Below are 21,865 nucleotides of genomic sequence, written 5' to 3'. Positions count from 1 at the left end.
AGAAATTATAGGAGAAATTTGTATAAAACATATTCTATCAGAAATATGCAAAGAAAATGTGGCAAATGAAATAGTGTTATGGATTTTCTTTAAGATGAAATAAAATCCTTTAAAAAGTGATTTAAAAGTATTTTAAAATGTCAGGTCATTAAGAACCTGACTGACTACAGCATACAATTTTAACTTCAAACATATGACTCCCTTCTGACCCCTTTTGATTTCAGTGGGACTATTTATGTGGTTAAGAGCTTTGGTGGATCAGGGCCTAAGAAAATACCTGTGTAGACTTAATGTTTTCAGATAAACACATATTATGAAAGACTGAGGGCTTTGTTTGCCAGCACCCAAGTTCAGGGATCTTCTGCTGGAAGAGTTGATGAGTTCACTGAGGTTCAGATTTGTGCAAATACAAGGGTGTGAACAGGTCCAATTACAGGACTGAGCCTTACTACTTGGGGATTACACTGTGTGTTGATGGACGCTTGCTGTAATCCTCTTGACTGGAATGGTATTGCATGGGGGCATAAATGAGTAGTGCATGTGGACCATAAAATGGAGTGATGTAGATTCCTTACCAGCTTGGACCAAATTCATCTCTGTGGTAATTCAATAGAATGAATTCCCTGGGGAGCAAGTACTGTCTTTGTGTGGGACACTGTACCAACACAAAACAAAAAGCAGCTTTTGTCATTGGCTAGGGGACCTAAGCTTTACAGCAATTTTAAATAATACTTGAACTTCTTAGGGGTCCGAGCCGAAGCCTATTGATTTCGGTGGCTTTGGCTTAACCCATTTTTAATCAGCTTTGTCAGGAGACAGATGGATAGACAACTGATGTGGAGAGGGAGGTAGAGACTTTCTATTTTTCAAATAATGTAAGTTTGAAAACAGAATTTATTTGTTGTTAACAATAATACAGGACCTTCTATCTGAGCACCTAAAACCCTTTACAGTCATGAATTAATTTGTCTCTTTGACCACTTCTGTTACGCATTAAATATTGTAATCTCCCTTTTATAGATGGGGAAACTGACTCTTAGACTACACTTTACCCAACTTCCCAAGTATCGGTGGGATTAGGGTGTCTTGTATTCTTTTGAAACCCCAGGCAGTGTGACTAATTACCCAAGGAAGGCAAGCAGGATTTCTCCTGAATGTTCACATTGGAATCATGAACCACTATAGAAGCTCTAAATCTTGCTATCAGCTTCTGAGGAGATGTCATCCTGTTAGTAACATCCATTGTATAGGATGGTGTTTATTGCCTTTCACTGTGATATTGAGCATTTCAGCCTAGTGGGGATGCTTTTTTGTTTCTTAAACTATTTTCTGTTGTCTTTTTATCTATACCTGCTAGGGTAACCCACACACCTACTGGGTGTGGTTCACTGTCCCATGTAGAGAGGCATTTAGACTGCATACACTAAAAGAATGAGCCTCCTCTACAGCCTTAGCTGAGAGGAAGCTGGCTTTTAGTTCAAACTATAGAGGTTCCTGCACTAAGCTCCCAAGTTAGAGTCCCAAGTTTGAGTCTGCCTGTGGGCAGTTACACCAGCATATGCCCTTAAAATATGTGCCTATTTAAAAACATAATTTCTTTATTTCTTGCCCATATGTAGTCAAGCCAGGAAACTGTGAAGTCATAAAGTCAAGTTTATCTGAAAATGTTTTTTAGAGTTATTTGGAGGGGAGGTACCAGGTTTCCTTGGCAGAAAGCCAGACTACAGACAGAATTTTCAGTGTCTCAGGCTACATCTACATGAGCTCCACCCTTTCGGAAGGGGCATGGAAATGAGTGAGTTGGGAAGATGCTAATGAGGCGCTGTCATGAATATACAGTGTCTCATTAGCATAACGGGAGCTGTGCACGATTCGAAAGTGCTGGTTTTGAATCGCGCGCCGCTCATGTAGACAGGGGCCTTTCGAAAGGACCCCCCGGACATCGAAAGCCCCTTCTTCCTTAAACCAAATAGGAAGAAGGGGCTTTCAATGTCCGGGGGGGTCCTTTCGAAGGGCCCCCATCTATATGGGTGGCATGCAATTCAAAAGCAGCACTTTCGAAGTGTGCATGGTCACCGTTATGCTAATGACACTGCATATTCATGGCAGTGCCTCATTAGCATCTTCCCAACTCACTGATTACCATGCCCCTTCTGAAGGGAAGGGGTTAGTGTGGATGTAGCCTGAGTGTTTAGTGACGTTAATGTTTATCGTATTCTAAATTAAATCCCAAACAGTGTTTCTGTGAAAAGGATAGTAAATCTGTAACAAACCTTGGAAATGACTGCCTTCTCTTGGTGTTGGATACATTGCCAGTGACTGCTGATAGTTCTTGTGATTGTGTTGCCAGGGCACCATCTGCTTTCCATAATGCTCTTTAAATACTCTTGTGCAAAGCTGGAAAACAATAATTGCAACATTTAGCTTTTGCAATGATAAGGCAACTGTACCTTGTGGGCTGTACAGATAAGCAGTGCGAAAGACCTTATAATCAACGAGTCCTGAACTAATTAGCTAACAAAGCATGTAATTTGATTAGCTGACGTAATTTAAGAGCAGAAGATGTGCTTTTAGTGGTATTATGACTTCTCAGGCATTTTCACTGGCAGAAGTGTAGTCATTTAAGAGATCAAACAGTTGCATCTGCCCTAAATAAATTTGACTTCAGTCCTAGTAACTTAGGGGAAAACAAGCAAACAAAAGCATAACCCCATTGTTCAAAAGACAAGCCCGACAGCCACCTAAAATCTCTGAAACTCTCAGATGCATAAGTAGCAGGTGGGCAATAAAGTGGACCTAGGCAAGGAAAATACTAGTAAGCCCCACATTAGTTAATTGCTTGTGGTTATGCTAGAACTCTTTTATTCCATCTTGATTTCTCAAGGTTTGAACACCATGTCATTTTGTGGTATATCCGACTATCCAGGTCCTCTGGTTGACAGCATGTATGGATTCTGTCGCTGCTGAAGTGCTTGTTTGTTGTCATTAGTTCATGTGAGGAGAAAGAAAGTGAGGGCTCTAGAGATTTGAAGCCCTCTATGTACCTAAACAAGTGCTAGCACCTGCAATGCAGACTTCTCCATAACATTCTTCTAGTGTGTCTCAGCTCTGTCCCGCAGGGATCGTTTGTTGGTGGGAACTTAAAGAAGTGGTTATTTTTTTTCCTCCTTACTTTGTATTCATTTCCAAGTCTCTTATGAGTAAATACAGCTCAGTGTGTCCCAGTGTGCCAGATTTATGTAGTTCAGTTTTGAAATATTGCTGAGGCAACCAAAGGCATTTCTCTCAGACTCTGACAGCTACTTAATTAATATGATTCTGGTCATTCCAGCTGATGCTCAAGTTAGACCAATTTCCCAGGGGTGAAAAGACAGACATTAATCCACTAAACTAACTAAATTATTGGTTGGGGAGAGACTATGGCTTCATAAGTGGTTTCTTTCCAGTATGTTAATGGCTTAAAAATCTTGGTTTCTCAGGGTTTAGAAATTTGAAACAGTTTCCCTTTAAAGAAGATGTATTTTTTTAATTTCAAATACTAGGCTCCTATTGTTAAGAGAACTAGTTTACAAACACATGCACATTGGAATGACAGAAACACATGCATGTTTAAACCTGGGAAGATAAGTTGTCAGGGTACTTTTCCATCAAGCAGAAGGAAAGTTTATTTAGGAGAATACTGTTTTCCACCTTCTCTTCTCAAGCCTTCTTTGTTGTGCAGCCATGGGAACTTACCTTTGAAACATTTGCTGCTCACCCTGGTAATAGCTCCTTCCTCTAATTTAATGAAAACTCATTAAACCGAAACAATAATTAAAATGAGACATCATCTCTGTAGGAGGTTTGCATATTAAAATCAGTCAGCATTCCAGTATAGGCAGATCTTATTCTTAAAGAGTGTTTGAAGCAACATGCGAGAAGTGATTTATAATGAATAATAATAAACTAGAAAGCTGGGCTATTGAACATAATACCCTACTCTTTGTTGAATCTGAGCAGAGCTGGCCAATAGAGCATTGAAGTAAGTGCCAATAAAGCGTTTAAGAAGACCCCCTCACCAGTGAGCCTTTGCCTCTAGTTTAGAAGACCTATTTGTAACATTATGCCCCAGTCAGGCCTCTTTACTAATGTGACTCTATAAGAGTTTGTGTTCTCTCCTATGATTGGGCTGGAAATCAGCATTAAGTGGTAGCTGGCAGATTTTGATGTGTGTGCCTGCTGTATTGGTATAGACGGTATTGGCAAACCTGCAGTGATGTGTACTCCAGGTGATGAGTGTCCTAATAAAGTCTAATGTGCTGCTTATTGCTCATGTTCCGCACTGCACAGTGTGAGCTGCTTTGTGCTTATTCAGAGCTGTACCAGGACAGAAATCTGAGAGTCCTAGGCAATTAGGATGCCTGTCCAGCTCAGCTCGGGCTGGTGCAGTTGGCAGATTCCCTCCAGGTCACATTTAAGATAGAAACTTCCACGCTTTGTTCCGCTAACTCTGAAAAAAATACACACACCAGCCTTGAGTTAGAATCAATCTTTCTGGGGGAAATTGGGGTCTCCCCCCTCTTGCCCACTTTGAGCCAACTTAATTTTGCCTATGTTTGGTAGAAAAGGTATTTCCCTGAGAGTTTTTCCCCTTTGGAAGTGGAATGAACCCACACTGTCATGAGTCTTGTGATTTGGTGTCTTCTTCCTTGCATAGCCTTTTCGGGGCTCTTTTGAGACTACAGCTATTTTTTCCAGTGTCTTTTGGAAAGGCAGGATGATGTTCCTTGGAAACATCCCTATTTCAACCTTTGCTACTTCCATTAAAAGTTTTGTGTTGTAAAAAAGCCTGCCTCCCGCTCAGGCCAGAGCTGGATTTTACTTTCGGATCCCTTACAAAGAATTGTGATGTGAGTTGTATCTTCTTTTTCTTCAAGGGGGCAAGAGCTCCTAAGATGTGGTTGTCCAAGGTGTGTGGCTCTGAGTTTAATATTCACATGTCCTCTGCATCTTCTGTGAAAGGACTACATGACCAGTCTCTTGTACAATACCAAGTCACGAATGTAGTCTGAAAAGCAGAATATAAGTAGGATGATTTTCCTATTTAAGTGCAGTTATAAAATGAATGTTGACTTAAGTTAAACTTTTTTTTTTTTAATCCTGATGCATAATATAATGGCATCTCCTTACAAGATGAGAAGCTATGTAAAAGTTAAGATAGGGAACAAAGGAACACTATGCTTAAAAGCTAATAGTCTCTCACATTTGAGATTTCAGTTTGCTGTCTAGTTTCTAGTTGTGTTTTTACTCTGTTTCAACAGTTTGACTGTCATTGAATCCCAAGCTCTGCTTTGGCAAACTTCTGCTTGCTTATCAGATCTCTGAGCATGTGAGGGAATAATTACTGAAAGTCATTTAAAAGCCAGGTTGGAACCACAATTACACATTTCTTCCAATGCTTGCATTACTGGGGACACCAAGTTTGAGTGGAGTACAGATATTAATGTTTTGAAAGTACACCTCCAACAAGTTTGATTTTTTTTCCAGGCATAAGGGGCAGCTGACAAAGGGGGTTTTCACTGGCAGAACCACATCTACACAGTGTATTTTCTGCCAGCAGCAGCCTCTGCTGGCAGGGTAATCTTGTGCAAATATGCATTAGTTGTGTGAATATGCAAATCAACGGTCATTTGCATTTTCAAGAACCTCCTTTGCATCAAGTTGCCAGCACTACAGCTCAGTGTAGACGCAGCCTTCCTGCAAATGTAAAGAAACTTGTTTGTCTGAGTGGACAAGAAGTAAGACTGAGTGAAATTGTAGGCTCTAAAGTTTAATTTTTGAATGTAGTTATTTTTTGTGCATACTTCTACATACAAACACTACAGTGTTTGTAATGGTGGAAGTGAAATATTATTGGTTTGTACAGTGCAAATAGTTACAATAAAAAATAAAGTGAGCATTACATACTTTGTATTCTGTATTGTAATTGAAATACAATACTTGAGAAGATGGTAGAAGACATCCAAAATATATAAATAAATGCTGTTCTGTTATATTTCATGGCATGATAAATCACAGATTAATTACAATTAATTTTTTAATAATTTGACAGCCCTAATAAATACAGTTAATGCATAACAAGAAGTCTTGTGGCACCCTACAGACTAACCGATATTTTGGAGCATAAGCTTTTGTGGGCAAACACCCACTTCATCGGATGCATGAGTGGCAGGGGGGGTGGTTTCAGAGGGGTATTTAAAGAGTGGGGTCCCAGTAAGAGGGAGGGCCAGAGCAAGCTGTCAGCACTGGCCCTCCCTCTTACTGGGACCCCACTCTTTAAATACCCCTCTGAAACCGCCCCCCCCCAACTCATGCATCCGATGAAGCGGGTGTTTGCCCACGAAAGCTTATGCTCCAAAATATCGGTTAGTCTGTAGGGTGCCACAAGACTTCTTGTTCTCGAAGCTACAGACTAATATGACTACCTCTCTGATAGTGAATGCACAGGAGCTACAGGACTGCTTGTTTGTGAAACTACAGATTAACATGGCTACCTCCTAAGGCTAGTTCAGATAATAAGTGGTGATTTCTTATGTTAAAAGGTAATGTTGCTCACCATAGCGAACATTTTTTTTTCTCTTTTAGAATTTTTTAAAATTCTCTGTTTTTAAAGTTTTTTTTGTTTCTTTGCTTTGTTGAAGCTAGAAATCACCCTCAGCAGATCCTTGGTGAGAGCTTATGATACCAGTTTGCACTTTCAAATTAATATACAGAACTGCTTGTTCACATGGGTTTGTTTTGAGATACACTGTGTCATATTTAAAGAAACTCACAAATCCCCAGCATTTCAAAATAAGATAACCTAAGTACAGTAGCAGGACTTGAGAAAGTCATGTCTTCGTCCTTGTTTTTTTTTCTTTTCTTTTTTCTGATGTGGCATTGTCAGTCAAATATGAAATATGTCACTGAACATGACTAGCTGAAGCAACACTCCTTATTACAGTAAGGTCTCAGAGCATGCAAACCCAGAGTACGCGAGCCTGCTCTTATGTGGCTGACTCCGATTTCTACAGTAAACCCTGGAAATGCATGACTTCCAGTTTTGCTTAACTTGCTCCTGCCCAGCCCGTGCTCAACTTCTCCAGCTCCATACGGCCCTGTCTCAGCCCCCTGCAAGCTCCACTCACCACCCACACATAGCTCTGCTCACCCCCACCCCTCACCTCTGGCTCTAGCTCACCACCCTCCTAGGCCTGGGTTCAACCTCCCTCACCGGCTCACCACACATGCACGGCTCTGGCTCACCCCCAATTCCTGTGCCTGGTTCTGGCTCCAGCTCACCACGCCTCACGCGTGGCTCTGGTTTAAACCACCCACACCACACTCCTGTTCAAATCCCCCACGTGGGGCCCCAGTTCAACCCTCCCACGGCCTGGCTCACCACCTGAGTACAGCTTTGACTCAACTCCACCCCTAGCCCCTCTGCAACCCTAACCCACCCCAGGCTTAGCCCCCACTCCCGGGCCCACCTCCCATGTCCCCAACCCACTGCCAGGCTTAACACTCCCTACCTGCCCCCTCCACCCCAAGGCTTACCATTCTGCTGCTTCCCTGGCTGCAGAATGTGTGTTCTGGTGAGGAAAAAAATAGACCCCCACTTACGTGAAATCTGGGTTAAGCGAGGATGCATGGAATGGAACCTTTGTGTAACTCAGGGGTCTACTGTACACAGGAAAAATAGCACTTCATTTCAAGGAACCAGTGATTTTTATGAGAAATATAAAACTATCTTTCCCCTGTGGGCAGCTGCCTTACCCCTGCCCCTTCCAGATTTAAAATGGACAGCAAATAGAACTCAGAGCATACAATACTTACAGGGAATTTGTAAACATTCATTGATGTTTACAGGTCAGGGTATTTTTTTTTAGAGATCATGTGAAACACAAACTGCTTAAAAGCAGATGATGTACATGACAACATGTGGACAGAAGACCTGCATATTCTTTTTTGGCAGTGTAGGGTCAGATCCTGCAATCTGATCCAGGTAGGTGGATTCCTGTACATGTGTGGAGTCCCTTTGAACAAGAGAAAACTGTACCCAAGCACAGGAGTCCAGCTATACAAGTCAGATAGCAGGACTGGAAGTCCATTTTTACCATTCAGCCCTTGAGAAAAAGTCATGGTTTCTAGTATAGTGTGTTTCAGATGTTTAAAAAATGTATCCCTATCCTCTTTACCTGTCAGAAAATGTGTACCATTGCTAATGTAAGGCTTTCCCTGCAAATGCTTAACTCTGAAGGATTATTAACTCACTTAACTCACTAGGATTATTCATGTTAATAGCAATATACTGTTACTAAGTGTAATAGCTTAGAGTGGGTAGCTAAGTGTCTTCAGAATTGGGTGCTTTCAAATTACTTTCCCTTTTCAATAATATACTGCAATAGTAATCCAAAACTCTACCTCAGTGATGAGCAACCTAGGCTGGTGAGTGGGAGTGGTCCTCCTTCAGCTCAGAGGTCTGCAAGGTTATTGTAACTAGGACAGTCTCCCAGAACAGAGTAAATTTGCTAACTGCTCTAGTGTACCTAAAATTTTTCAGGAACTGCAACTGTGCTTTGATTGGACGCGGAGGCAGCACATGGCTCTCATAGTCAATGTTGTGTGCAATCAGCATGTACCCGTGTCACTTCAGTAATACCAATGGGAAAAACAACTGTAGGAGTGAGAGAGGGAGGCCAGGCAAGGCAGGGGTTAAGCAAGGCCCGTTAGCCCAGTCAGCCCCACCTCGGTTCACCTGTAGCCAGTGTCAGGCCTGGAGGGGTATAAAGGGAGGGAAGCCAGCTCAGTTTGGGGCTGACCAGTGAAGAGGCAGGAGGCCCCAGGCCAGAGCTGCCACCTGGTTAGCCGCTGGAGGGCATAGCCCAGGACCCTCCCCCAGGTACTGAGAGGAGCAGGGAGCCCCTCTCTGGGGAATCCTTCTCCTGCTAAAAAGGGGAACTAGATTTTTGGGACCATGCCCCAAACTCAACCCAACAGCCCTGGCCAGGGGGCCTAGCCACTAGGCCACCCAGGCCCAGTTGCAAACCGCTCACACGTGGTGGAGAATGTGGGCATAGTGCCAGCCCTGCAGAAGGGCTGTCCTACTGTGCCAGCCAAAGACCCAATAAGTGCAAACCGCTGAAGCAATGGAGCCCCTGCTGAAGTGGATGGTGGAGCAGCAACGGCAGCATCTGCTCCAACAGATAGCTCAGCCACAACTACTTGGGGAATTAGCAACCCACCAGCAACAGCTGATGCAGCAGGTAAACTCCCTGATACAACCCCGAACCCCGGATGGGCTGCCGGCACCGGCACCAATCATACTCACAAAGATGGGCCCAGAAGGTGACCTAGAGACATCTTGGAGACCTTTGAGTGGGTGGCCACTGTGGCCTGACGGCAGTGGGTGGCCATCGTGGCACCTTACTTGATGGGGGTTGCTCAGACTGCCTATCGGGCACTGGATGCGGTAGCTGCCCAGGACTATGCCCAGGTCAAGGCAGCAATCCTGGACGCTCTGGCTATCTTGGAAGAGACTTTCCGCCAGTGCTTCCATGGGGAAGTATGGGCCCTGGGAGCCTGACCTCACCTTATCGCCCAGAAGCTGCGGGATGCCTGCTGGAGGTGGTTGAAGCCTGAAACAAAGTCTGGGGTGCAGGTAGCCGAGCAGGTCCTGCTTGAGCAGTTCACCCAGATTCTGCCCTCTGGGGGAAGGAAATGGGTGATGAAGATATGACAGCAGCCATCCAGTTGATGGAGAATTATCTAGTGGCCAAGTCCAGGGGAATGACTCCCTCTGTAGCCCCCACGTCAGTCAGAGGCACCCCGGCATGAGGGATAGAGGGGGGCCAGGAGTCACAAGGCTGGAGTGGGCCCCAGCATCTGCCGCTCCTTCCTGGGCCCGAAAAGACTTGGAGTTACTGGGCTAACCCTGGAGATCTGGTTCCACAGCCATCCCCAACACAGGACCCTCAAGGAGACCCCCCCCAAAAGGCCACTCTGGAACAGGACTCCTGCTTCACATGCAGGGGCAGTGGGCACTGGTCCTGAGACTGCCCATACATGAAGTGCAACTTTGGGAGGCTCCGGACCCTGAAAACACGGGCACACTCCTAAGGCCCTGCCAAGCTGACTATCCCAGTGTTTGTCAATGGGACAGAGGCAGTTGGGCTGGTTGACTCAGAGTGTGCCCAGAACCTGGTTCGGCAAGTGCTCGTGCCTGAGGTAGGGCCTCCCCAAGGCACCCTCAGGCTGCAGTGTGTCCATGGGGATGTGAAGGCCTATCCCTGCACCCGGGTGACCCTATGGGTGGGAAGGCATGAAGAACCAGTGATGGTTGGCCTGGCCCCAGCTCTTGCCTACCTGGTAATACTGGGTAGAGACTGTGGACATTTTCATTAACTACTAGTAGGACTTGAGAAGCCTTCAGCAAAGGAAAGGCAGGGACTGTAAATCTGGCTGGAGTAGGGGAGGTGGCAGACTCAGGTGAAGGTACTTCCCAGGGGCCAGGCCCAGGCAGGTGGACCCAAGCCCCCATCAACTGGAGAAGGAGCTACCCCCACTGCCTGAATCTGCAGTCCTCGCATGGCCCTCGGACTTTGGTGGGGAGCAGTGGGTGGATGAGACACTGAGCTGCGTATAGGATCAGGTGCCAGTAGTTAATGGGGAGACCACAGGGGCCCATCCAGCGGGACAGTTCTGCCATTTTGAAATCCAGGTAGACCATCTCTACCGCGTGGAGAAGGACCCACAGACCGGAGAGGTGCACCATCAGCTCCTGGTCCCCCGGCCATATCGGAGAGAGGTCATGTGGCTTGCCCATGCCATCCCCATGGTAGGACACCTGGGGAGAGACAAGACCCTGGCCCAGATCCTGGTCGGCTTCTTTTGGCCCGGCATCCATAGAGAGGTTGCAGACTTCTGTGCCTCCTGCCCAAAGTGCCAGTTCACAGCCCCTCAGTCAGTGGAGAAGGCCCCATTAGTTCCCTTCCCACTCGTGAGTATACCCTTTGAGCCGATTGGCGTCAATATAGTCGGCCACCCTGGAGAAGAGTGCAGCTGGATACCAGTTCATCCCCGTTGTTATTAATTATGCAACTTAATATCTGGAAGCCATGTTGCTATGCTCCATGAGTGCCAAGAGGGTGGCAATGAAGTTCATGAACATCTTCACATGGGTCGGGGTCCCACGGGAGATCCTAATGGATCAAGGGACAAACTTTGTCCCAAATGGTGCAACAACTTTGCCGGCTGCTAAAGATCAAGACCCTCTGAACATCTGTCTACCACCCCCCAGACTGAGGGACTGGTAGAATGCTTCAGTCGGACTTTGAAGGCCATGCTTTGCAAGTTTGTGCTGACGGATGCATGTCACTGCCCTCAAGTTTGCAGTTCGGGAGGTGCTCCAGGCCTCCACAGGGTTTTCACCCTTTGAACTCCTGTATTGGAGGCAGCCGTGGCGGATTCTGGACCTAGTAAGAGAGATGTGAGAGGAACAGCCCTCCCAAAGCAATAACGTGGTGCAGTATGTGCTCAACCTACATGAGAGGCTTGAAGCTCTAAGGACATTTGCTCGAAGCTCTAAGGACCCTCCTCCAAGCACAGCAGGCCCAGGAGGCAACTTAAAACAAATAGGCCAGACTCCGGGAGTTTGAGCCAGGGGATTGAGTACTACTACTGCTAAGTACTGACTCTAAGCTCCTTGCCTGCTGGCAGGGCCCTTATGAGATCATCCAGCGAGTGGGCCCAGTAAACTATGAGGTAGACCAGCCAGATAAGCGTAAGGGGCGGCAGATCTACCATGTACATCTCTTAAAGCCCTAGAAGGCCCAGGAAGGGCTACTAATCACACCCTACCCACCAGACCCAGAACTGGAGCATCAGGCAGCGGAGGTGGCAAACCCTGGGGAGGTACAGACTGGGCCCGACCTTACCCCGGAGCAGAGACTTCAGGCCCAGAAGTTAGTGGCCAACTCTTCCTTGGTCTTTTCAATGAAACCCGGTCAAACTCACCTGCCCGTCCACCATATCCAGACTGAACCCGGGGTTAAGATCCAAGAAATGCCTTGATCCCTTCCCCAGAAGTTGAGGGATGTGGTCAAGCAAGAACTGTAGTCGATGCTAGCACTGGGGGTAATCGAAGAATTTTTCAGTGAATGGAAAAGCCCAATAGTCCTAGTCTCCGAACCGGATGGGAGCACACAGTTTTGCATTGACTTCTGGAATTTGAATGCCATATCCAAATTTGATGCCTACCCAATGCACCGGGTAGATGAGTTGCTCGATCAGCTTGGGGAAGCTGAATACGTCACTACCCTTGACTTAACAAAGGGCTATTGGCAAATCCCCCTCACGCCTGAGTCCAAGGAGAGATGGCTTTCTCCACGCCCTTTGGACTCTTCCAGTTCTGAACCATGCCCTTTGGGCTGCACGGTGCCCTGACTACATTGCAGCGCCTAATGGATCAGCTTCTACGTCCGTATAGCCAATACACCACAGCATATTTGGACAATATAGTGATCTACAGCCGCGATTGGCAGACCCACCTACAACATGTCTGCTGTATTGCAGTCCCTCCAGGAATCAGGCCTAATGGTGAATCCAGCAAAATGCTGCCTTGGAAGGGATGAGACCACCTACTTAAGGTACACCTTGGGGAAGGGTATGGTATGCCCCCTAGTCTGGAAGGTCCAAGCCTTCCAGCAGTATGCCCCTCCATCCTCGAAGAGACAAGTGCGCCAGTTCCTGGGGTTAGCAGGGTATTACTGCCACTTCATCCCGGGCCTCTCCTCCATCATGGCCCCTCTTACCGACCTCCTCAGGAAAGAGGTTCCCAACTGTGTCCCATGGACCCCAGCTTGTGAGGAAGCTTTCCAGGCCCTAAAGACCCAGCTCTGCTGAGAACTGGTCATGTACAACCCTGACTTCTTGAAGGAGTTCCTGCTACAAACGGATGCCTCAGATGTCAGGGTGGGAGTGGTGCTCTCCCAAATTGTGGGAGGCAAAGAGCACCTAGTTCTTTATATCTGCCGTAAGCTCTTCCCAAGGGAAAAGGCCTACTCAGTAATAAAGACAGAGGTCCTAGCAGTCAAATGGGCCATAGACTCACTCCAGTACTACCTCCTGGGCAGACACTTTACCCTCATTACCGACCATGCCCCCCTACTCTGGCTACAAGCAATGAAAGAGACAAACCCCAAAATCATGAGGTGGTACCTCTCCCTCCAACCATTCTCCTTCCAGATCCAGCATCGTGCAGGAAAGGATCATGCGAATGCGGACTTCTTTTCCCGGGGAGATGGAACACAGCTGGGGGAGGGGCAGACCCCTGTGGTGGTCTTGGGGCCGGGGGGTGAGGGGGAAATGTGTAGGAATGTGAGAGTGAGGCCAGGCAAGGCAGGGGTTAAACAAGGCCTGTTAGCCCAATCATCCCCGCCTCCGTTCACCTGTGGCCAGTATCAGGCCTGGAGGGGTATAAAGGGAGGAAAGCCAGCTCAGTTTGGGCCTGACCAGCGAAGAGGCAGGAGCTGGCTGTGAGGCAGGAGGCCCCAGGCCAGAGCTGCCACCCGGTTAGCTGCCAGAGGGCACAGCTCAGGACCCTCTCCCAGGTACTGAGGGGAGCAGGGAGTCCCTCCCCGGGGAACCCCTCTCCTGCCCAAAGGGAGAACTAGATTCTCAGGACCATTCCCCAAACTCAACCCAACAGGCCCTGGCCAGGGGGCCTAGCCACTAGGCCACCCAGGCCCAGCTGCGAACCGCTCACAACTACTATGTGGACTAGTGGAATCTGACAACTCACCACTGCCCTAAGTTCAATATCAATTCAGTAGTTTGGGCCACTGTTGTAGAAAATGGTAGTATTTCACATCCATATTTTTTAATCTTTTAAAAAGTAGCTGAATGCATAAGAGGGGTGGTTAAAATATAACATTGACAAATTCATGTGCTATTAGAAGGGCCAGGAATAAAATATTTCAGTGTTTTTGTTAAAATGAATGCTGAGTGTATTGACTCGCAAACCATGTGGATTAGGAAAAGAAAATTCTTGATGTGAAAATCCTCATTTGTTCTGGAAATAATATAATTATATAAATAATTGAAGATTCTGTGAAGATTGTCTGAAATGTGCAAGTGAAAATGTCGCATGCAAAGAAACTACCAGCGCTTTCAGTGTAGATTCATTATTATCTGAAAAATTTTCAAAAATAGTTTGTCATATTTTCTGTTTGCCAGATAGAGTTTTGCAGGATTTTCCTGACATTGTAATGTTTTCCAAACTTCAAAACAAAGAGCACATCTTCCTATTTTCAAGGTTTTTGGATTTTGTACTGAACTCTTCTCACTTTTTGTGCCCTTCATTGATTCCTGATGTAATTTTGCTGTCATTAATTTTAAGTCTGTTTTGCTCCAACATTTGACTGACTCAGCAGGCTGACTATTTTTCTTTTTTAAATGAGAATTATCCTTTCCCTAACATTTTTTTAATTCTTTTTTAAAACAATGGTTTAAATATGAATTGAGCCAATGTGTTAGGTAGGGGAGCATGGAAGATCTTCATGGAGGATATTTTCATGCTCTCAAGAAGGCAACTGAACACTAATTAACGTTTGGGTGTATACATTTATATCTCTTGAAGCTAAATTTCAAAAATAACTAGATAATTTTATGGCCATTAATAACATTTGTAGCTATGTAAGCTAAACCAAGGTAATGATATCGATAATGAAATCTCTCTGCTTAAGGACATAAGCTGGTCACCTACAGCGGACAGAAAGGATTTTTTCCACTCCTGTGACATTGTACAACTTGCTGGCTACATTAGATTTTCTTTTTTAACCTGAAGCTTCATGCTTTTGGCAGGATACGCCACTACACAGACTAACAGTTTGTATAATAAATCTTCAGGGGCGAGTTTGAGCCAATGGTTAGACAGTTAAAAACGAATTGTGATATTTTTTTTTTTTTTTTTTGGGTGCCTCAACTGCCTACCTTTTAAAGATACAGGATTTCTGTGTCGGGGAACAGACAGCATGTCCTGAAACTACTTCTACTTTAAGAGCACAGAATCTGGATTCTTTCCAGGGACCATCATTCCCTCTATGTTAAGGGGTGTTTAAATGTGGTGTTTTTTTTCTGTGCCCACCTTCTTTTCTGTACTTAGGCCCAATAAACATAAATTTATAACAGTGCATTAGCTTCTTTATAGTGAGACTCTGCATGGTACATTCCATCTTTTTATCTTTGTCCACTACCTTACAGGACCAGAGCCTTCAGTAGTGCTACTCTGATTAATACCAGCTAAGGAACTAATGTTCCAGATGTTTGGCTTCAAAGAAAACCTTTCTAAAGAAGTGGCACTTGGCTTTTTAATTGGTAATGGCATTCAGGGGAAAAATAGCGACACAGGCCCTGAAAACACATGACAAAGTGCCAGCATGAAAGACATGACAAAACAAAATAGCAGAGGAGGGTGAAGTGATGCATGATTCATGCCTTTAACAGATTTTCAACATTCCCCTCACTTTTGTTGTTCATGGCCTCTGAGGGTGTCAGTAAGCAGTAAGAAATGGTGCGATAACAGTGGGTGCATTAGAACAGAGGTGACTGGGTATGTGACGAGGAGAATGGGGAGGCATGCCACTGATAGACAGCAGGCGATTAGCAAGACTGAAACATTGCTGGTCCTGCCTGATCAGAATGTAATTTAATAAATATTGTATGAGCTGTCACCCGTTGCTTCTTTAAACTGAAGAAGCCCAGAAATGATAGTGTGTTACACACATTTCTTTTATTTAATTTTGGGCAAAGGCATAGCTATCTGGCATTATTAGCAAGAATATATTTCTGCCCTATGTAGTGCAAGGATGGGGTCCTCACATGTATCGTGGAATGATGGTAGCTGAACCAGTGGTATAATTGAAACCGGACCAAGGACCAAGCACTAAGACCAAGCAGTTTCTCATATTGCTCAACATGTAGGACACTGTTTATCTGACTGGAGCGTACCTTATTTACCGCAACTTAATCTGTTCTCAGCAGACCCATATTGCTCAACATCCTGTCAGAATTTATGTCAGAAAATCAGTGGCTGGCCAATTGTGAACTTGTCCAAGTGACAAGTGGGCACATTGACAGAGATGGCATTTGGGGTTTTGCATTGAATGAATCCAGCTGTAGTGCTCAGAAAAAAAAGTATTGATGTGGAGAGGAAAATAAGTGCAATGTGAATCCTTCAGACCTAGCATTTTTACTGTGCCATTGCTTTTTTTTCTTCTCTTCTTGTCAATGAAACTCTTAGACATAGAAAGAGAAATCCATGCAGCACCCCATGTGAGCGAGAAGTTAATTCAGCTCTTTCGGAATAAAAGCGAGTTCACGTTTCTGGCTACCCTGCAACAGAGGACATCAACTTCTGGCGTTATACTGTCCATTCGAGAGTTGGAGCACAGGTAAGAGGAAATATCTTCTTTGCAGAAAGCTTTGCTTCTCTTCTGTAGCAGATGGGTCTCTGCACTTAATGGTCTAGCACGACATCAAGCTAAAGTAGTAGATGAAACATCGAAAGTGACAGTTAATGTCTGTTTCATAATTTGAGTAAGCTAAGTTTGTGTTGAAAACAAAAGGACGCAGGATACTTCATTCAAGTATCATTCAGTAAAAAACTTCATACTACTTCTGGTTTTTGTTTGTTAATTTTAAGCACATAAGGTATGTACTTAACATGCCATAGAAGTTAAAGATGCTGTAACATCTTTTAGTTCATGATTTTTCACTTCATGAATGTTAAATTTACATACCTTGCAAAGTCCGATGCTTATTACTTTCCTACATTTGTATACAGTAAGGTCTGAGTATGCGAACTCAGAGTACGTGACCCCGCTCTTACGCGACTGATCCTGATTCCTATAGTAAACCCTGTAGCACGATTTCCAGTTGTGCTTAACTTGCTCCCCCCACCCTGGCTCAACCCCACTGGCTCTGCATGGCCCGGGCTCAGCTCCCCACTCCAGCTCTGCTCACGACCTGCACATAGCTCTTGCTCAGCCCCCACCCCTGCCTCTGGCACTAGCTCACCACCCCTCAGGCCTGACTCCGACTCAGCCTCCCTCGTCCCTGTTCAACACCCCCTGCCGGCTCACCACCTGTGTGCAGCTCTGGCTCACCTGCCACCCCTGCCTCTGGCTCTGGCTCGCCACTCCTCACATGTGGCTCTGGTACACCCTTCACCCCCTGCCCCAGTTTAACCCCCCTCCACGCGTGGCCCCGATTCAGACCCCTCGCATGCGGCCCCATTTCCATACTCCTGACCTGGTTTAAATCCCCCATGGACGGCTCTGGTTCAACCCCCCTCCAGCCCCCCACGCACAGCTCTAGTTCCACACCCTACCCCCAGTTCAACCATCTTGCTGGCTCACCACTCACACCTGGCTCTGGCTCCGGCGCAACCCCCTGCCGCAGCCCGGCTCACCGCCCACGCACAGCTCTGGCTCATCACCACCCCTTGTGCAGGGCTCTGGTTCACCCTCCACTCCCCACCCTGGTTCAAACCCCCATGTGTGGCTCCAGTTCAAACCTCTCGCACGTGGCTCTGTTTCCATTTTCCGGCCTCAGTTTAAACTCCCATGCATGGCTCCAATTCAAACCATCCCACCCCCAGTTCACCCCTCCCCCTGATGTCACTACCCGTGCCTGGTTCTGGCTCTGGTTCAACCTCCTGCCGCGTCCTGGCTCACCACCCCGCACACAGCTCCAGCTTAACTCCACCCCTCTCCCCTCTGCAGCCCTAACCCACCCCAGCCTTATCCCCCCACCACCTCCCATGGCCCCAATCCACTGCCAAGCTTAACCCTCCCCAGCTGCCCCCACCCACCCCAGGACTTACTTTTCTGCTGCTTCCCTGGCTGCAGACCATGTGTTCTGCTGGGGGAAAAGCCAGACCACCACTTATGCGAAATCCGGGTTACGCGAGGGTGCATGGAACAGAATCCTTGCGTACTTTGAGACCTTACTGTAATTTTAAATAGTTTCTGTTCTTTTGACATTTAGACCGTTATTGAAACCTGTGCTTTGGATATTTTACATATGGTGATGGCTTTTATGCTCCCTTCTTGAGGCATAATATAAATTAAATTTTTTTTTCCTTTGTCAATGGAAAAATGGATCTGTTTGGATAGCTGTCATATATCCATAATGGCAGACATTCGAGATTCTCCAATAAGCAGGAACATTTAATAAGTAACAGGATTAGTAATATAGTTATGCCATTGGAGTTTTGATTTATTTATTGTAGATGATACATTGTATCAAGTGGTCAGAGCAAGGGACTGGGAATCAAGACATCTGGGTTGTGTTGCCATCTCTGCTACAGACTCTCTTTGTAGCCTGGAGCATGTGACTTTTTCGTAGTTTTTTTAAGCTGAAAGGGCCAGGGGTTGATCAGGGCTCCCTCTAATTTTTCCCATCCATAGGCTGAATAAACTTTATGTGCACCACCAACAGAAAGACATGCTGCTGGCTGCGGTTCTCTGCTAATCAACTGGATGGCACCTGAATCTTTCCTGGGCGGATGCCCAGGCTCTCATCTTTCAGAGTACACGTGTTGATCTTTCAGTCTGTCGTCTTGTAGAACACAGGCCATAGGACCTCCTGAATTCTTTCTTGTTTGAGCCAGAGTTAGTCCCAGGGGAGTTCTGTAATTTTTACATTTGGAGCCATCGTAAAATTACACGATTTGCCCAGGACTGCAGAGCGTAGCTTTGGAGAAAAACAGCCAATCCTTTGCAAAACTATTCAAATAGTTTACCATTCTCTGCATGTTATTTCCAGTCTGAATTTATCAATCTTCAACTGCCAGCCATTGAATCTTGTTCTACCTACCTACTTTACTTCATTCTGCTCTTAAGTGGGGATAACGCATGCATATCTTATTGGGCTCCTATGAAGCTTCTTTATTTAATGTTTACAAAGGCCTTCATATTATAGACACTGTGTGCAGTTACTGTTATGCATATCATATCCTGACACACGCAAATTCCCTGACTCTCAATATTCAATGTTAATGTATCTGTGCCTTTTTGGTAAAAGTTGGTCAGACTAGGCTTTGGCTTCCTAGAGTCACTGACTATAGGCTAATTTTATTATCTAGAAATTTTTCTTTAGTTCTTAAGCATCAAATTCAGAATGACCTGTAAGGCGATGTAAGTTGGACACTCCCCACTTTACGTTCACAGAGACGCCCTAACTCTGTTAGCTCCTTTCACACCCACTTACATGCATGTGTAAGGGAGCCTAAATGGGTGGAATTTCCAAAAGAGGAACTGGAAGAAACTACATTAAATTAGGGTGCTGGGAGGGGCATATTTTTATCATTTGTTACTCCCCGTTGTTCCAAGCCTGATGGAAAGTGGATTCTTGGGACAGAGGAGGATGAAACGAGCATCTTTACCTATAATTTTATCATGGTTGAATCTGGACTGAGGCTTTACCATGCTAGGTGCCACACAGGCACTAAGGAAGACACAATCCCTGTCTGAATTTAAGAATTATTTTTATATTAGATGTAGCTGTCAGGGGAGCTTGCTTACTTGCCAGGTCCCTGGGCAAGTTGGGGAGGGAGTGCTCTGTTCTCCCTGATTAGGTGTGGCCTCATGCAGGTGGGGCTGGGCTGGGCAGCTAGTCCCCAGCACCTCCTGTATCATGCAGCTCCCCTTACTTGTCCTCAGAGCCATGCCTGTGGTGATTTAGGCCCCAAGTCCTTTTGAATGGCTGGGTCCTTGGGCAGCTGCCCTCTTCTTTCCCCTCCACTCCTTATGCTGGTGGGCCTGATGGTTATGCATGCATGCCCCTCACCTAGCCATCACAAAAAGGTGAGTTCTTACAGGCATCTGGAAGGGTCTGAAGAGGGATGGAGTTCTGTGCCTTTTTTTTTTTTTTTTTTTTGGGTCAGAGATGTTGTTCTCTGCATACCACACAGCATGGAGGGAAAGTAGATGAAGATGGGACCTTGTTAACCATTTTTCCTTTTGTGGTGTTCCTAGCTATTATTTCTCTTGTTTCTTCTGCTTCATTTTCCATTGTTAGGATTTTTTCTTCCACTTTATTTATTGCTCCTTTCGGTTTCTGGGAGAGGAGCTGGTTATTTTTCCTTCTCTCTTTCAAAATCATACCTCTTTTCCATCCAGCCTGTCTTTATTTCTTTCAAGCCTTATTAGGTCAACAAAACCTTCTAAAATAGCAGCTAAGATGACTGAGGAAATTCACTACATTTAAGGGGAGGCATTTCCCCTTTACTTGTTATTGAACCTTGAGAATAACTCCCTATGCAGCAGCATATATGCAGTGAAATCCATTACTAGTATGAGCTATGCAGTCAAGTGAGCACTGGCATCATGGTGGCCTAGTGCAAGGTACCTGTGTTTGTAGAAATGACTTATATTCCATTTAGTCACTTGACTGCAGTTCTGAGCACTTGCCAGGTTTCTTGACCATCTCAGGGAAGGGAAGTGTGGCAGAGAGTTGAGAGTCCCACAGCAGCAGTCTCTGTCTGAGCAAGGAGCAGTGTTGATGGTCCCAGAAGGAACCTGGGATAATTTTTCTTGCTCAGCAGGGTAGTTCTGGACATGCAGGTTGTGGAGTGTGGGGTTAGTCTTAGTATTTGAACAGGTGCTCAACTGCTAAAAAATATGAAGTGCAAGATGCTGAGTTTGGGTAAAACCAGTGTAACCATGTGTAGGACCTGGCACAGAAACATCCGTCACCACTAGTGCTTGTTACTTATACTCTCACAGTTTGTTAGGGTTATGCATGTCAGCTGAATCACTACAACTATTTTTCTTATTTTTTCTGTTCACATCCCTGCCTAGGATATTTGTTCATCACTTAGGACAGGGCTGGTACTGCTTCTCTAAATCTCTAAAGTTCTTATCCAAGACACTAATAGGGACAGGGCTTTCAAATCTGTACCTCTGCTGTGACAGTAGCAATTCTTCAACGAGGAAAAAAACACTTGAAGGTGGATGAAAGAAAAATAAAGCAAATATTTGGACATAATATTTATTGCTCACATCATCCCAGTCCTTAGTTTTGCTTGTGAACAGATTAGAATAAGGTTGTTGAAATGGACAGAGGCCTTGATGTATCAAAAGACTTTCAAATGCTGCTTTTGCCAATCTTTGAATAATTACTGTTATGGTTTTATCTTGATTACCAATGCATTCTTAGCTTCTTCTCATTTCTAAGAAAATAGCCATTGCAAAGAGATGACTAAGGATGACCAGAGGTGGCTGGGGTCTATTCCTAGTCCTGCACCTTGTGATGTTAATTTTTTAATCAGGAGTGAAGATGACACATGGTACAAGGTTGGGGAACTGAACTGATCCTCTCCCAGCCATCTCATCATACATGGAAATTTTCTAATTGCTTAGAGACTACAGATACAGATGCTTTAATAAAGACAGGTTCAGAAACCAAGGCTATGGAGACCTTACAGAGACAGTATTGCCTTCGTGCAGCGAAATACTGCATAAAAATATTGGCTAATCTTGACCTTGTCTTCAGTCTATATGGAAAACTACCACGTGAAATTTCAGCATGGTGTGAGTCTTAACACCTGTGGTAACATGCATACATAGCCAGTCACTGTATATATTTAGCTAATAGCTGTGCTACGAAAAAGCCACTCAGTTTTACCAGAGATTTTCCCCATATGTAAAATAGAGAATAACTCCTCATTGTGTGGTAGCTTTTAACTTTTTAATGAAGCCACTTCTGTCCTATGAGAGTCTCATCTTTACATCCCTAATGGTTGAGTTAACAGAGAGGTCCATTAACTGTCGGTAGAAGATTT

The 21,865-nt window shown here is 45.2% G+C and overlaps 1 protein-coding gene across 2 annotated transcripts in view; it reads left to right on the top strand.

Moving 5' to 3' along the window:
• The window catches only part of NELL1 (neural EGFL like 1), a 465,040-nt gene that overhangs the window by 26,754 nt on the left and 416,421 nt on the right, over window positions 1–21,865 (top strand). For both annotated transcript variants that reach the window (XM_074999016.1, XM_074999015.1), the window contains exon 3: window positions 16,319–16,469. In XM_074999016.1, coding sequence (XP_074855117.1) covers window positions 16,319–16,469 — 151 coding nt within the window. The remainder of the gene's footprint in view (window positions 1–16,318; window positions 16,470–21,865) is intronic.

Source organism: Carettochelys insculpta, chromosome 6 (genome assembly GCF_033958435.1).
Source record: "Carettochelys insculpta isolate YL-2023 chromosome 6, ASM3395843v1, whole genome shotgun sequence".
Taxonomy (NCBI): domain Eukaryota; kingdom Metazoa; phylum Chordata; order Testudines; family Carettochelyidae; genus Carettochelys; species Carettochelys insculpta.
Note: the sequence above shows the minus strand (reverse complement) of the source record. Positions and strands in the feature narration are given on the sequence as shown.